Below are 16,003 nucleotides of genomic sequence, written 5' to 3'. Positions count from 1 at the left end.
ATATTTTTTATTTTTTTTATATTTTTAAACACTTTTTTTTTTTTATTTTGGCATGCTTCAATAGCCTCCATAGGAGACTAGAAGCATGCACAACTCGATCGCCTCTGCTACATAGGGGTGAATGTTATGAACAGGTAATTCAGAACCACAATGGACCTTGAAGTTCAGAGCACACAAGGTGACCTGACATTTACCAAAAACATAGGACGAGCTCTGAGACGTGGAAACTCTGCTGACCGCAATTCCTAATCCTAACACACCACACTAGAGGTAGCCGTGGATTGCGCCTAACGCTCCCTATGCAACTCGGCACAGCCTGAGAAACTAACTAGCCCTGAAGATAGAAAAATAAGCCTACCTTGCCTCAGAGAAATTCCCCAAAGGAAAAGGCAGCCCCCCACATATAATGACTGTGAGTAAAGATGAAATACAAACACAGAGATGAAATAGATATAGCAAAGTGAGGCCCGACTTACTGAATAGACCGAGGATAGGAAAGATAGCTTTGCGGTCAACACAAAAACCTACAAACAACCACGCAGAGGGGCAAAAAAACCCTCCGCACCGACTAACGGTACGGAGGTGCTCCCTCTGCGTCTCAGAGCTTCCAGCAAGCAAGAAAAACCAATATAGCAAGCTGGACAGAAAATATTGCAAACAAAAATAACACAAGCAGAACTTAGCTTATGCAGGATAGAGAGGCCATAGGAACGATCCAGGAGGAAGCAAGACCAATACTAGAACATTGACTGGAAGCCAGGATCAAAGCACCAGGTGGAGTTAAATAGAGCAGAACCTAACGACTTAACCTCATCACCTGAGGAAGGAAACTCAGAAGCCGCAGTACCACTCTCATCCACCAAAGGAAGCTTATAGACAGAACCAGCCGCAGTACCACTCACGACCACAGGAGGGAGCTTGGCCACAGAATTCACAACAGGTGAAACACAGATCACCTCTATGTAGCAGAAATGCAGGGTTGATTTGAACGCCGACCACAGGATGGCGCTCAAAGCAATCGGCCATCAACAACCATAGAGGTCTCAAGGAGATTTCTGGTTGTTATGGCAATGCACCGCTGACCCCCGATCATGTGACGGGGTTAGCGGTGTGAGCACTTCCGGCCGCGCGCGCTAGTTAAATGCCGCTGTCAGCACTTGATGGCGGCATTTAGCTAGTTATTGGGCGCGGGCGGAATGCGATTGTGCATCAAACACAATAAAAAGAGTAAACTAGAAATAATAATGTACAATGCTGATTTTTTGTGTGTAACATTACAGTTTTAAGGATGGCCACCCCTGGTCAAAATTTATGTTATTGTGAATATTTAAGAAAGTTGAAGATTAAATGATCACTAAAAGGGCTAAAGTTAAGATGACACATTTCCTTTGTTTTTTAGGCAAAAAAAATATTTAAATCTTTTACATTTTAAAAATTAAAAAAAGAAATATGGGCTCATGCAAAAGTTTGGGCGCCCTGCATGGTTAGTACCTAGTATGACCCCCTTTTGAAATTATCACACCTTGTAAACGTTTTTTGTGGCCAGCCAATAGTCTTTCAATTCTTGTTTGAGGGATTTTCATCCATTCTTATTTTGAAAATGTTCCCATTTCTGTGAGATTCCTCGGTCGTCTTGCATGCACTGCTATTCTGAGGTCTAGCCACAGATTTTCAATGATTTTCAGATGAGAGGATTGAGAGAGCAATTGTAAAACCTTCAGTTTGCACCTTTTGAGGTAGTCTATTGTGGATTTTGATATGTGTTTAGGATCATTATCCATTTGTAGAAGCCATTCTTTTTTCATTCAACTTCAGCTTTTTTTTACAGATGATATTATGTTTGCATCAAGAATTTGTTGAAATTTCAATGAACTCATTCTTCCCTCTATCCATGAAATGTTCCCCATGCCATTTGCTGCAACATAACCCCAAATCATGATTGATGCACCCCCATGATTAATAGTTGGCAAGTTGTTCTTTTCCTGAAATTCTGTGCCCTTTTTTCTTCACACATACCTTTTTGATCATTGTGGCCAAAGAGTTCTATATTCACCTCATTGGTCCACAGGACTTGTTTCCAAAATACATCAGGCTTGCTTAGATGATCTTTTGCAAACTTCTGATGCTGACTTTTATGGTGCAGAAGCAGGTGAGGCTTTCTTTTCATGACTCTTTCATGAAGGCCATACTTGTGCAGGTGTCTCTGAAGAGTAGAAGAATGTACCACAGCTCCAGAGTCTGCTAAATCTTTCTTAAGGTTTTTTGCAGTCAAGCAGGGGTTCTGATTTGCCTCTTTAACAATTCTACGAGCAGATCTCACTGAAATTTTGCTTGGTTTTCCAGAACTTTTCTCGACTTAACTTAACTGCCATTTCTTAATTGCATTTTGAACTGAGGAAAGGCAACTTGAAAACACTTTACTATCGTCTTATAGCCTTCTCCTGCTTCGTGGGCCTCCATCATTTTCATTTTCAGAGTGCTAGACAGCTGCTTATAAAAACCCATGGCTACCTTTTTTTGGAGGAGGCTGGATTTTTATTTTTATAAAGCTGGGAAATTTGCACCGCCTGACCTTCCCTAATGATGATAGTGAACAAGTCATAACCTAACATGCTAATTAAGGTCTGAAACCTAGGTCAAATTTATCTGAGCATATAAATCTCCAACGGAGTCCAAACTTTTGTATTGGCCCATTTTCCTTTTTGTAATTTTAAAATGTAAAATATGACAATATATATTTTATTTTTTTTGCCTAAAATACAAAGGAAATGTGTTATCTTTAATTTTAGCCCGATTAGAGATTATTTAATCTTCAACTTGCTTAACTGTTCACAATAACAGTCATTTTGACAAGGGGTGCCCAAACGTTTACATCCCCTGTATGAATACTGTAGATCAGGGGTGTCAAACTGCATTCCTTGAGGGCTGCAAACAGGTCATGTTTTCAGGATTTCCTTGTACTGCACAGGTGATAATTTAATCACCTACACACATAATGATTGCAGCACCTTGTGCAATGCTAAGGAGATCTTGAAAACACGCATGGTTTGCGGCCCTCGAGGAATGCAGTTTGACACCCCTGCTGTAGATGGCAACACCCAACTTAGAACCATCTTCTATTCAATAGTCCTCTTTAGCTTGATTGATAACTCACTGTCTGTGTAACATAACGCAAGAAAATCAGATATTGAGCAATTAATTAAGCTAAAAAGGCTAATGCTATGTGGGAAAACAAACTCTGGAGGCAGTGCCTGTCACACCCAGAGCAGTTATTACCTTATATGCAGTAGCGTAGCTACTGGGGGGGCAGAAGGGACGGTCACCCCAGGCCCCACGCACTGAGGGGGCCCACCTGGAGCTACACTACTGTAATTGAATCGGCATGCACAGCACGCCCATACAGTTACACTCTGCAGCAGAGCAGTGAGAATCGATCTCCCTTCACTGCCACCTGGCTGCTATGTGGCCCCTGAGCAGTAGTGCTAGCACTGGTCCCTCGCCACCATCATCGCAAGTTCAACTATATCCGCTAGATGCCAATACAGCTGGCTACATTGATGAGAGTGGGAGCATTACGCTCCCCCTCCAATCATTCCCCCTCTCAGCATCTGACATCACTGACGCAGACAATGACAGGGGGCGCAATGATGTCATTTCCTGGCGCCTGCTGTCTGGATATATGCAGGCTATCAGAAAAGCAAGAAGGAGGGGTGAGTATTGTATTTATTTTTATGAGGTGCATTATACAATATAGAGTCTGCCTATGGGGGCTGCATTATACCATAGAGTCTTCCTATGGGGATGCATTATACTATTGAGTCTGCCTATGGGGGATGCATTATACTATTAAGTCTGGATATGGGGGGAGCATTTTAATTTAGGGTATGCCTATGGGTTGTGCTTTACACTATATAGTCTGCCTATGGGGGTGCAGTCTGCTTATAGGGGGGTGCATTAGACAATATTGAGTCTTCCTATGGAGAGTGCGTTATACAATATAGAGTCTTCATATGGGGGTGCATTATACAATATAGAGTCTGCCTATGGGGGCTGCATTATACTATAGAGTCTGCTTATGGGGGTGCATTATACTATAGAGTCTGCTTATGGGGATGCATTATAAGGATGCATTATACTATAGAAGCTGCCTAAGGGGGTGCATTATACTATGTTGAGGACTATCTGGTGCATTATACTATATGGAGGCTATCTAGGGGGCATCATACAGTGTGAAAATAACAGTGAGGGGGCAATCATACAGTGTTGGAGCCATCAAACAGTTTGGAGGCTACTAAGGGGTCAGTGTACTGTATGGATGATACGGCACAGTGAGTGGGCATTATACTATGTTTAAGAGAGCAGCATACTGTGTATAGGGGAGCTGTACAAGGGAGGAGACTCGTGACATTATTAAATGTAAAGTGGGCACTTATTTTTATAGGGGAACTCAGGTTACTGTGACTGTCAAAGGGGCACACAGTGCATTATTACTTTCTAGGGGCAAAATGTGGGCACTGTTTTCTAGGGCACTTACACAGGGCATTACTATATTCTAGAACAGAACTGGGAAAAGTGCAGCCCGTGGGCCACATCCAGTCTTCTGGCTGTTCCAGTCCGGCCCGTGGACCGAGACAACCGAGGGGCTGAAAACAGTGGCCTACGGGCCGCACCATACCCACCCACTTGTCTCCGCCCGCACCCCTGCCCGCTGTCTCCACAGTCACTCTCCATCCACGCAGACTGCATTGGTGGAGGAGAGAAAAGAGCTGTGGAAAGAGCTGAAAACTGCTGTTCACAAATGATCTCCATAAAACCTCACTGAGCTTGAGCTGTTTGCCAATGAAGAATGGGCAAGAATTTCAATCTCTCGATGTACCAAACTGATAGAGACATACCCCAAGCGACTTGCAGATGTAATCGCAGCAAAAGGTGGCGCAACAAAGTTAAAGGGGCCGAATAATATTGCACGCCCCACTTTTCAATTTTTGAATTTCCACAAAAATTTTAAATAACCAATAAATTTTGTTCAACTTCACAATTGTGTTCCACTTGTTGTTGATTCTTCACCAAAAATTTACATTTGGTATCTTTATGTTTGAAGCATGATATGTGGGAAGGCACTGTATGCAGTTTGATGAGGTTGCCTTATTGACATATTCACTTTCATTATAGACATTGAAATTACTTTATTGTCTATTATCATGTAGTGTCATGATCAAACTGCAAATATATTGTGGAATTTACCACTCAACACAGTGTAAATTTAGAAATTTGAAGATGAGGTTTCTTCAGTTTATTGTGTTATACTAAGACACACAATGGAAAACCTTAGATTAAATAAAATCTTGTCAGCTTTTCATTGTGGACATTACGACTTATTTAAAAAAAATTTTAATCACAAGTGTCTCTTACCATAAGATATTGTTTCATAATGTATCTGTTTGCAGTAAATACAGGCAATTCAAGGATTGTCATTACAACCAATTGAAGAGGGTTCACTTTTCCTAAAACAGCTCCATATGAGATCAAGACTGGAAAAATGCTCATTAGTCCATTTTTTAAGCTGTGAATGAGACAATAAGGTAAATGCAATATAAACACATATTTTCTTTTTTTTTTTTTACAAAAATAAACATTGTACATTCTTTTCACATTGAGTTCTTTAGTGTCAAGTATAAAAGTTCTTTTTTTAATTTATGGTGCAAGAAAATGATGAAGATGAATATTTGTGGACCATTGAGTGACACGCTCAGTGTAGGAAAGACTAAGTGCAACACTAAGGGATGATGGGAAGGGAGCTCAACACTAGGGAAGGGGGGAGTGGAGACCCCTAGGCAGATATAAAGGCACCCTGACTGCCCTAAACATCCCTATATAAGTTCTGCACCTATTGCTGCGCAAGAACCTAATCCCTGCTTGACCCTGGCAATAAGACCTACTTAAGGTATTAAGGGGAGGGCACTAGTTGATCACCACTACCACTAAAAACAACTGGGATAGACGAACAAGAGGAACACTTATTGTGAGGAGACTCAGGGATGTAACACAGATGTCCTCCAGCAACACCAAAGAGGAAAATATAGTCTCAGTGATATGAGGTGCCCAGATAGAGGTATGCTTCCTCTATCTGGGCACCTCATATCACTGGCATAGCCAGGTCTTGATTGGGCCTCCTGATGAACCGTATGGACGGGGAAACGCATCGAGGCGATGGATTCTATATGGGATAAGTACCCCTCTTTCCTTGCTGTTTAACCATTTCATTTGACTATGCGTACCTATTGTGTGATCATCAAATTCACAGGGCTACACCTGTTAATATCGGACCTTGCATTTATTTATCTTAGTTGCAGCAATGAAAGGTTTATACTTCTGTTGTTCCATAGGGACAATACATCGGTGGTTACTTGGTATTGATATCCTAAAATACTACATTTTTTGGATTATTTAAAAAATTGTTATTTACCTAATCTTTCTATATTTCATCTCTTTTAAAGCTATATGTTTTCCCACCTGCACTAGCGACAGGGCCTATCAGTGATAGATTAGGATAGCCGTCGTGGATTTTGGGCACCAAAAAAACTTTTCTTTTAGGGTGCCAACCCCCACAGCTAGGTAGGGTCCATATAGGGATGAATTGGGGACTCTTAGGTTATTTTTGAAGTATCAGTCTATGTATCAATTGTGTTCTTTTGAACACGGTTATTGTTTACACACTGGGTGGTGATTTTTTAATATATAACTAATAAATGTATTGCTTTTTAAAAGGAACATATGTTATGCATGGATCGCCCGGCCACGCGTTCTCGGTACCGGGCCTCTCTGCTTCGGTTCTGAGGCTGTCACGGTGGCTAGACCCAGTCTGCGACCCTGCTAAGGGGCGTCCAATAAAGGTGGTGCAGTCTGTCAGGGGTTCATGACGCCACCTCTGGTGTTCGGTCAGGGTGGCCGACGCTGCTGTGGGGTCCGCTGGGGTGATGGAATGGCAGCTGGATGGTATACCTTCCCACAGGTGAAGTATGTCCCCAGGGCTTCCCAGTAAGGTGGATGGTGATGGTGTGAGGTGTAGTCAATAACGAGGACACAAGGTTGCAGTCTCTTTACCTCTTTACTGTAGACTTCAGGATCCTCAATCCAGAGCACGTATAACAGGGCTATCTGAGACCGGCCGGTCCGATGGGCACATCCAGAGTTTCCTTCACAGATGGAAATCGTTGCCTACCAATAGCGCCTGTGTGTTGTAGTCCTACCCTGCTAAGCATTCGGAATAGTCCTCACAACTGCTGTTCTCGTTCGTTGTTCTCTACAGCTCTCTTTCTCTTTAGTTCCAGATGTTGCTAGTTTCTCGTCCCCCAGTATGTTTTGGCTAGGACGCACCCGTCTGATGGGAAGGCCTGGAGGTCTTCTGGGACCCTAGTGTGGAGATCAGACTGAACTAAAACAATCCATCTTGTCTTCTTCCTGAGAAATCTCGCTTACAACAAGATACATTTCTGCTGACTTGACATTTCCTTTTATGGAAGTAATCATGTGTGCATTCCTTCTTTCAATAGCAGCCTTTATTCACCTTCTAGATGATGTAACTTTCTACTGATAAAGACTGGTATAGATTGTTTATGTAAGAGATAGTGAAATATGAGCGCTTGTGCGCATGTCTGTAAAAGTATAATTCTTTTCTATATAAAGGGAGGGCAAAGCCCAGAGAGGGAGATGTGCTCCTGGGCTTCCCCTGTATATGATCACACAATACCTTGTTTGCGTGTCATTTACTCTGGATCCCTACCTCTAGTAAGCCAGGGACTGAGAAGGACTTAACATTTCTTTGGCGCACCGAACAGGGACCCGAGGCGAGAGTGTCTACTCGAGATTCACCTGCAGATACGGACAATGGAGATCTGGGATAATGGACGGCAAATGAACTGAAAAACCTGGCCAGGTAAGAGACATTATTAGTTCTCTTTTATCTGCCTTGTATTATCCGAAAGATCTCTATGAGCCGTGTCACGCTGGGTTAGTCTAGTAGTGAGTAGATACCTATAAAACTCGGGTTACTATATTGTATAGATTTATGAGTCCTGTCCCTGGCAGTGTGTGAACAGTGTTAAGGTTGTGGTATGTTGTGAAAGAAGAGCAAAAGTGCGTAGAAAAATAAGCCGAAATAGTTGGGGTATAAGCCTTATACACGGAAGTCAGCCTAACTGGGTCATGTGGTTGCGTCCTTTCGGGGAGACCTCCGCCCATGCTTGACTCTCATTTAAGTGCTTAACCTCCTTCATTTCTGGATAAGGTTTGATAGAATGAGCCCAGGACGCGGGTCCATGAGCCTGGGACAAGTATGCTAACTGACACAGAAAGTTTTGTGATCTGTATGGTGTTGCTGGGTCTGTTTGCGTGCATAATAGCACTTAAGTACATTCTGCACATTAGAAAGAATGGAGCAGATCAGCCCTTCAATATTTTAGCTCCCTAGGAGAGAAGGCAACGAGACATCACCTAGGATAAGTGATTGTCCAAACGTCACCTGGGGTAGAAATAGCTAATATTGAAAAAAAAAGAAAAATGGGAAATAAACAGACAAAAACCGTCTTAGGACAAGTGGAAGCAGCAGATATCATACAGGAAAGATGTGGGAAGACAGTCAGAAGTCAGATTAGAAGGGTAAGAGAAAAATTGGGAATTTCAGAAGCACTTATGTTTAGCACTGAATGGGAAAGACTGAGTAAAGAACGAGGTGGAATTATCAAAGACAATGGGTGGGAAGAAATCATACACTGTATGATAGAGGTCTCAAAAACAGCTAAAGAGGAGAATTGGAAGTATGATCCAGACACTTCCAAATGGATTATGGGGAAGGGAAAAAGTTGTGACATAATCCCACCACCTTACCTAGATCCAAAAGCCCAATCATTTGTACCATCTGGAGGAGCAGAAGGAGGAAAACAATTTCCAGCCTTGTATCCCAATCTTGGTGGGGTAGGAGGATGGGTATGTTCACACTGTGGACAACAAAATCCAGATTGGAGAAATGATTGCCTAGTCTGTGGTACACCTAGACATGGCGCTGTACTTGCCCCTGTTAGGGTAGTACCAAGACCCTTTAGGGAACCTGGTGCTGACGGGGTAATGGGAACTAGATATCACCAGACCCGACAGTATTTTCCTTGGTCCCCTGCTGAAGGTATGTCCCTCCTGCATAATGCGCCTGATCCCACTCAATATCCCATCCGATTTGCACAATACATACAACAAATCATGCAGACTCATGCTGGGGTCTGGGCGGACGGGGAAGAATTATGTAGAATGAAAATGTCCCCCGGACTTTTTCAGGAATTATTGACACACCTACAGCCCAATAGACCAGTGGCAGAAGGGGGTGCCTTACAGACAGAAGCATCAGGTACCCAGTTCACAGAGGCATTAATAATTTTCATGAGAGAAAAACAGAGGGAAAGGGGATCTACGGGTGTGATTATGCAGAAATTTGGGCAAAGTATTGAAGAATATAGTCAAGAATTAGAAAATAGCTTTAGGGATGAAGGATTGGATTTGACTGATGCTTCAGTAAGGAGACTTTTTACAAAACAATTAATAGAGGGGCTAGATCCGAAAATCAGAGAAAAATTTAAATCCTCTACTCCAGATTGGAGAACAATTGAACAACCAAATATTGTGAAACAACGATGTTTAGGAATAGTCATGGATATGAGAGAGAATCGTAAGCCTGTTAGAATAGCACAAGCTAATACAGGAGGAAGAGTGAGACACAACTTTCCTTGCCACTACTGTAAAAAGCCAGGTCATTTCCAAAGAGAGTGCAGGAAGAAGTTGGCAGATATAAAGTCAGGCAAATTTGTTCCCAGAAATAACCCTCCCCAAACGGACAACCAGCAGAAATCTACCATCATAGATGGTCCCATACCAGATTCAGATTGACTCGATGTGTTACAAACTTCCCTACCAGCTAGAAGACCTATGATACAGGTGAATGTGGGGGGGAGAGAGATTCCATTTTTGATAGATACAGGTGCAACTTCCTCAATTTTGAATCAAGATTTTCTTCCGAATCCGGAAGATATTTCAGAACAAACAACTTTTGCTGAGGGTTATGATGGGGTAATTCGAACACTGCCATATACTGTGCCCCTAGAGGTCTCATTAGGACCTAAATGTTTTGCATCCAGATTTTTGTATGCCAGAGGTGCCCCAACATGTTTGTTAGGAACTGATGTCCTAAAGAAATTAGAAGCTAACATCAATTTTAGGGAAGATGGCACAGTTATACTGACTATCCCTGATGATGCAGAAACATTAGAACAATATGTTAGAATTCAGGCTTTTGAGGATTATACTGAAGAAAAAGAGTACACCACAGATCTAGACCTCTCAATGGTCCCAGAAACACTGTGGGCACAGGGTGACACTGATGTGGGACTATTGCATATCTCTCCTGTAAAACTATCTGTGCAACCAGGAACTGTTCTCCCACAGCTCAGACAATACCCTGTGAGTGCCCAGCAGGAACTAGCGATTACAAAACAGATAGAGGGATATAGAGAGAAAGGAGTTTTGGTAGAGATACAATCACCTGCTAACACTCCTCTGTATCCAGTCAAAAAGAGAACTCTTGATAAGAGTTCTATGCCCAAATATCGTATGGTACATGATCTAAGAGAAATAAACAAAGTTCTAGATCCAATCACCCCAGTTGTACCCAATCCTCATACGTTACTATCACAGATACCAGCCAGTTCTCAAGTATTTACTGTAATAGATCTTTCAAATGCATTTTTCTCGGTTCCTTTACACCAAGATAGTTGGCATTTGTTTGCATTTACATTTAAGGGCAAACAGTTGGCGTGGACACGCCTTCCACAGGGAATGATACACTCCCCTACTCTTTATTCAAATGCCCTACAAACAGTCCTTCAGAGGTTTGAACCCGAACCACAGGTAGTAATTTTGCAGTATGTGGATGACCTACTACTTTGCTGCCCAGATCTAGAAACTGCAGAAAGGTCCACTGTGAGTTTACTATGTTTTTTAGAAAAAGAAGGGTGTAAAGTGAATAGACAAAAGCTACAAGTTTGTCAGACCAAAGTGGTCTTTCTAGGTCATTGCATTTCTCAAGGTAAAAAGCATCTTACACCTCAAAGAACTGAAGCAATAAGACAGATGAATGAGCCTAGAAATCATAAACAGCTACGAGCATTTTTAGGAATAGTGTCTCATTGTAGACAATGGATTATACATGCAAGTCAACTAATGCAACCACTGTATGACTGTGTAAAAAGTGAACCTTATTTGTTGACAAAAGAAGGTCAGATTTCGTTCCAACAATTAAAAGATGCCCTTGTTTCAGCTCCAGCGTTAGGGCTACCAGACTACACCAAACCGTTTCAGCTTATGGCTGCAGAAGTTGATTCCCATGCTACAGGAGTTCTTACCCAGAAGCATGCAGGGAAACAAAGACCAATTGCATATCTTTCAGCAAGGTTAGATCCCGTAGCTAGAGCAGCGCCAACCTGTGTACGTGTAGTTGTTGCTGTCTCACTATTGTTGGACAAAGCATCAGAAATTGTTCTAGAGTATCCACTCACAGTTCAAACTACACATGATGTTTATGGGATATTAAACCAGGTCCAACCAAAACACATTTCCATGGCCAGACATTTGCGGCTACAGTGTTCTTTGTTGCTCCCCTCTACTATCACATTTGCTAGGCTTCAGACTCTCAATTTAGCTACACTGCTACCTCTCGAGTCTGAAGGGGGGAATAAGGACACTGATCCACACGCAAATTTTTTCCCTACAGACACACATGATTGTACAGAGCTCATTTTACAAGAAACGGTAGGCTTACCCAATGTATCCGAAACACCACTTCAAAATCCAGATTTAGAGCTGTTTATAGATGGTAGTAGGTTTGCAGATGACACAGGTAACTTCCATACAGGGTATGCAGTTGTGTCAGAATCTGAAACTCTCAAAGCAGAACCACTTCCACCGAAACAATCTGCACAAGAAGCAGAACTAACAGCATTGATTGAAGCTCTTAAAATAGCTGAGAACCAGACAGCTAATATATACACTGATTCTAGGTATGCACATGGTATTGTGTTTGATTTTGGAGTAATCTGGAGAGCTAGAGGTTACATGACAGCGTCAGGACAACCTGTAAAACATGCTTCTCTGATCAAACAGATCTTAGAGGCTGCACAAGAAACAAAAGAAGTAGCAGTAATCAAGGTAGCTGCACATGTGAGACTCGACACTAGGGAATCTAGGGGAAATGATAGGGCTGATAAAGCAGCCAAAGCAGCAGCAGTCAAACCCTTACAACAGGTCCATACTGTAAACCTCACAGAAAATACTGAAGATAGACTGAGACAAGCACAGGAAGATGCAGGAGAAGAGGAGAGGGACAGGTGGAAAAAGGAAGGGGCAGAAGAACAAGCGGGAATTTGGAAGAAAGATGGACTAATATGTCTACCTAGAGCCTGGTATCCGATTGTAGTTGGTGGACTGCACCACCCTACTCATGTGTCTGCAAATGCAATGACACTACTGGCAAAGCAAGTCTGGTTGGCTCCAGGTTTTGGCAACTATGCAAGAGACTATTGTGCTGCATGCGCTATATGCCTGACACATAATCCCGGACAGACAGCAAAGACCCCTATGAAGCACCACGTCCGACCTCTCTACCCGTTTCAGCGATTACAAATAGACTTTATCCAGCTGCCAAAAAGTAATGGGTATGAGTATGTGTTGGTATGTGTGGACATGTTCTCGGGGTGGCCAGAGGCCTATCCAGTTCGGAAGGCTTCAGCTAAAAACACTGCTGTAAAGCTAGTTGCCGAACTGATACCCCGTTACGGTCTCCCTGAAGTGATCGAGTCAGATAGGGGTACTCATTTTACTGGAGAAATATTTCAAAATGTACTGAAAATGTTGGGTGTTGAAAGTCAGTTACACACTCCGTATCATCCTCAAAGTTCTGGTAAGGTGGAACGCATGAATGGAACTTTAAAATTAAAAATACAGAAAGCCATGGCTGAAACAGGAAAGCCTTGGACAGAATGCCTTTCACTGGCCCTTTACTCAATACGCAATACCCCAAGGGGTAAGACTAAACTGTCTCCATATGAAATTTTGTTTGGCAGGACTGCCAATTTAGGATGTTATTTTCCACAGCAACTTGTGTTAAATATTGAGTCATTGACTTCTTATGTGCAAAATCTTCAGAAACAATTAACTAAGGTGCATGCACAAGTTTTTGCTTCCCTTCCAGATCCTGACAACACAGAAGGAAGTCACAAGTTGGAACCAGGTGATCAAGTCTATGTAAAAAGACACACCAGAAAGGCTCTAGAACCAAGGTTTGACGGACCCTTCCAAGTCCTGTTGACAACACCTACATCAGTCAAGCTTGAAGGAAAGGCATCATGGATACATGCAAGCCATTGCAAGAAAAGCAGTATAAACTCATGATATTGATGTTAATAATGATAACCTCAACGGAGGCGTGGGATAGACTGAATTCTCTAGCCCCTTTGAACAATAGATTCGTACAACATCATAGAAAATTAGTGCATGACTTGTTAAACAATACACAAACCCTGACAGATTGTTGGATCTGTACCCATTCGCCGGTATCAGCCACAAGTATACCTTTTCTAGCAGTTCCCGTATTAGCAGAAGAAATATTCGCTTGGCCTAATTGTTCAGACAACCTGGCCAACAACCAAATTGGTAATGCTAGGCTATGGAATACTACAATCGCCATACCAATTGTGGGATGGGTAGAATTTCCTTGGTGGCAGGGTAATCTCTCAGGGAGTAACACACATCTACAATATTTAGCATTTAGGGGAGGAAAATGGGTACCTAGAAATAAGACTGGATTAACTAATTTAGGACAGGTCCCCACAGAAAATCTACAGCTTAGTTTCAGTACAACCGTCCCCCCCTCTGATGCTTTCAAACCTGTAGTATTGGAAAGATACATACATAATAGAAAATGGAAACATTCTAAATTGTTCCCCCAAGGTGATGCAAACAGTTGTACAAGTAAGCTGGGGAACCTGGTTTGTAATAAATCCGATGAGTATATCAAAGGAATGCCTGTATGTGGGAATCCCGCAGTCGGGTACTGTAGCCCCTTGGGACAAAAACCCTCTTGGTGTATGCTTCAGAATGTATCTAGATTTGTGGACTTGGCTCACAGATTGGTATTGCAGCACTCAGCTCTATGGGATCTGCCTGAAGGTACATTTTGGATATGCGGAGAAGGAGCATATAAATGGCTTCCCGTAGGTATAAAGGGTACTTGTACATTAGGACGCCTAACCCCGGCTACATTCATAATTTCAAATAAACAAGTGAATATGCAAGCCGTGCCCAAGCACACACTGTATAAAAGAGCTGCAGATAACTCACCACGTCCCTCGGGGAGGCCACATATAGTACAAATGGGAATTCCTAACAAAATTGCTAGTACCATTTTTATTTATCCTATGTTAACACAAATGTGGGATAAATTAGTTAGAGCCACGGATTATCTAGATGATCAGATCTGGGATATATTGGACATATTAAATACTAGTATAGCTGTACAGAATCAGCTTATAATAGTCACTAACCAACATACCCTGGTATTGGATTACCTAACTGCCTCACAAGGGGGTATGTGTCAAATCATCGGACCCACCTGCTGTCATTATATAGACCCGAATAGTACTATGAGTATGACATTTAAATTAAAGGACGTACAACGACTCAGAGATCAGTATGACAAAGACAATGACCAGAATAAGGATAGCTGGTGGTCAGATACCTTCTCTTTTCTTAACCCAGCCAACTGGTTCAGAGGAATCGGTGGGTGGGTTGCTGGGATTATGCAGAGCATAATACATATAGTTATGATTATTGTAGTCATATACGTACTATTCCAGATTGTGCTCAAGAGTATCTCAGTATGCACAGATAAACTTTGTGTAATAGATGCAAGAGTATAAAGTTTTTTTTTTTTTTTTCCTTCTTCTCTTATGTTATCCTTTGCTAATACTGATTATTGCGCTTATTTTGCTATCCCTTTGTAATATCTGTACTTATTGCAAAACAAAGAAAAGGTTGCGAGAGTTAAACGGAAGAATTAATACTAGATTTGATTCTCTTATTGAATACAAGCATGTACATGTGTAATACCAAATAAAGGCTTTGTCTTTGGCCCTGTGGTAATAAAATAAATAAAAGAAAATGTCAAAGGGGGGAATTGTGGAGATCAGACTGAACTAAAACAATCCATCTTGTCTTCTTCCTGAGAAATCTCGCTTACAACAAGATACATTTCTGCTGACTTGACATTTCCTTTTATGGAAGTAATCATGTGTGCATTCCTTCTTTCAATAGCAGCCTTTATTCACCTTCTAGATGATGTAACTTTCTACTGATAAAGACTGGTATAGATTGTTTATGTAAGAGATAGTGAAATATGAGCGCTTGTGCGCATGTCTGTAAAAGTATAATTCTTTTCTATATAAAGGGAGGGCAAAGCCCAGAGAGGGAGATGTGCTCCTGGGCTTCCCCTGTATATGATCACACAATACCTTGTTTGCGTGTCATTTACTCTGGATCCCTACCTCTAGTAAGCCAGGGACTGAGAAGGACTTAACACTAGAGACACCCCCCTCCCACTGTTGCCCCCTATGTCTTCATAGGAAATTTAAGGTAGACAGACAACCTATAATTAACTGTCCTGCAGAGTTCGAATTAAGGCCTAGAGTCAGTTACTCCCGCGGTGTTCCGGCCACCGGCTACGTGCCTCAGTAGGATGTTGCCTCTGTCTCACGGCACGACTCCTACTGGTACTCCTTTGTGCTTGATCTCGTTTACACTGTTCCACAATATCCTTCCCTTCGTGTCTCTTTCTTAGGATACCGCCGCAAGGAAGTGCAGGTGCGGTTCCATTACGTTCTGTTCGCTAGGCACCTGCCAGGTTCCCACG

At 42.1% G+C, this 16,003-nt stretch overlaps 1 protein-coding gene and 1 long non-coding RNA gene across 3 annotated transcripts in view; one reads left to right on the top strand and one right to left on the bottom strand.

The window, feature by feature from the left end:
- LOC138670505 (RH-like protein) overlaps positions 1 to 16,003 on the bottom strand; it is a 188,180-nt gene that overhangs the window by 88,660 nt on the left and 83,517 nt on the right. The window contains exon 3 of the mRNA XM_069757911.1: positions 5,413 to 5,563. Within this exon, the coding sequence (XP_069614012.1) occupies positions 5,413 to 5,563 (151 nt within the window). The remainder of the gene's footprint in view (positions 1 to 5,412; positions 5,564 to 16,003) is intronic.
- Positions 7,424 to 15,602, top strand: LOC138670504 (uncharacterized). 2 transcript variants are annotated; one of them, XR_011319340.1, is made up of 2 exons: positions 7,424 to 7,936; positions 13,289 to 15,602. It is a non-coding gene; the product is annotated as an uncharacterized lncRNA (long non-coding RNA). The 2 variants fall into 2 exon arrangements; XR_011319341.1 differs by having other exon boundaries at positions 13,271 to 15,602.

The sequence above is a fragment of the Ranitomeya imitator genome, chromosome 3 (assembly GCF_032444005.1).
Source record: "Ranitomeya imitator isolate aRanImi1 chromosome 3, aRanImi1.pri, whole genome shotgun sequence".
Taxonomy (NCBI): domain Eukaryota; kingdom Metazoa; phylum Chordata; class Amphibia; order Anura; family Dendrobatidae; genus Ranitomeya; species Ranitomeya imitator.
The sequence above is the reverse complement of the archived record's forward strand: the minus strand, read 5'-3'. Positions and strand labels throughout refer to the sequence as shown.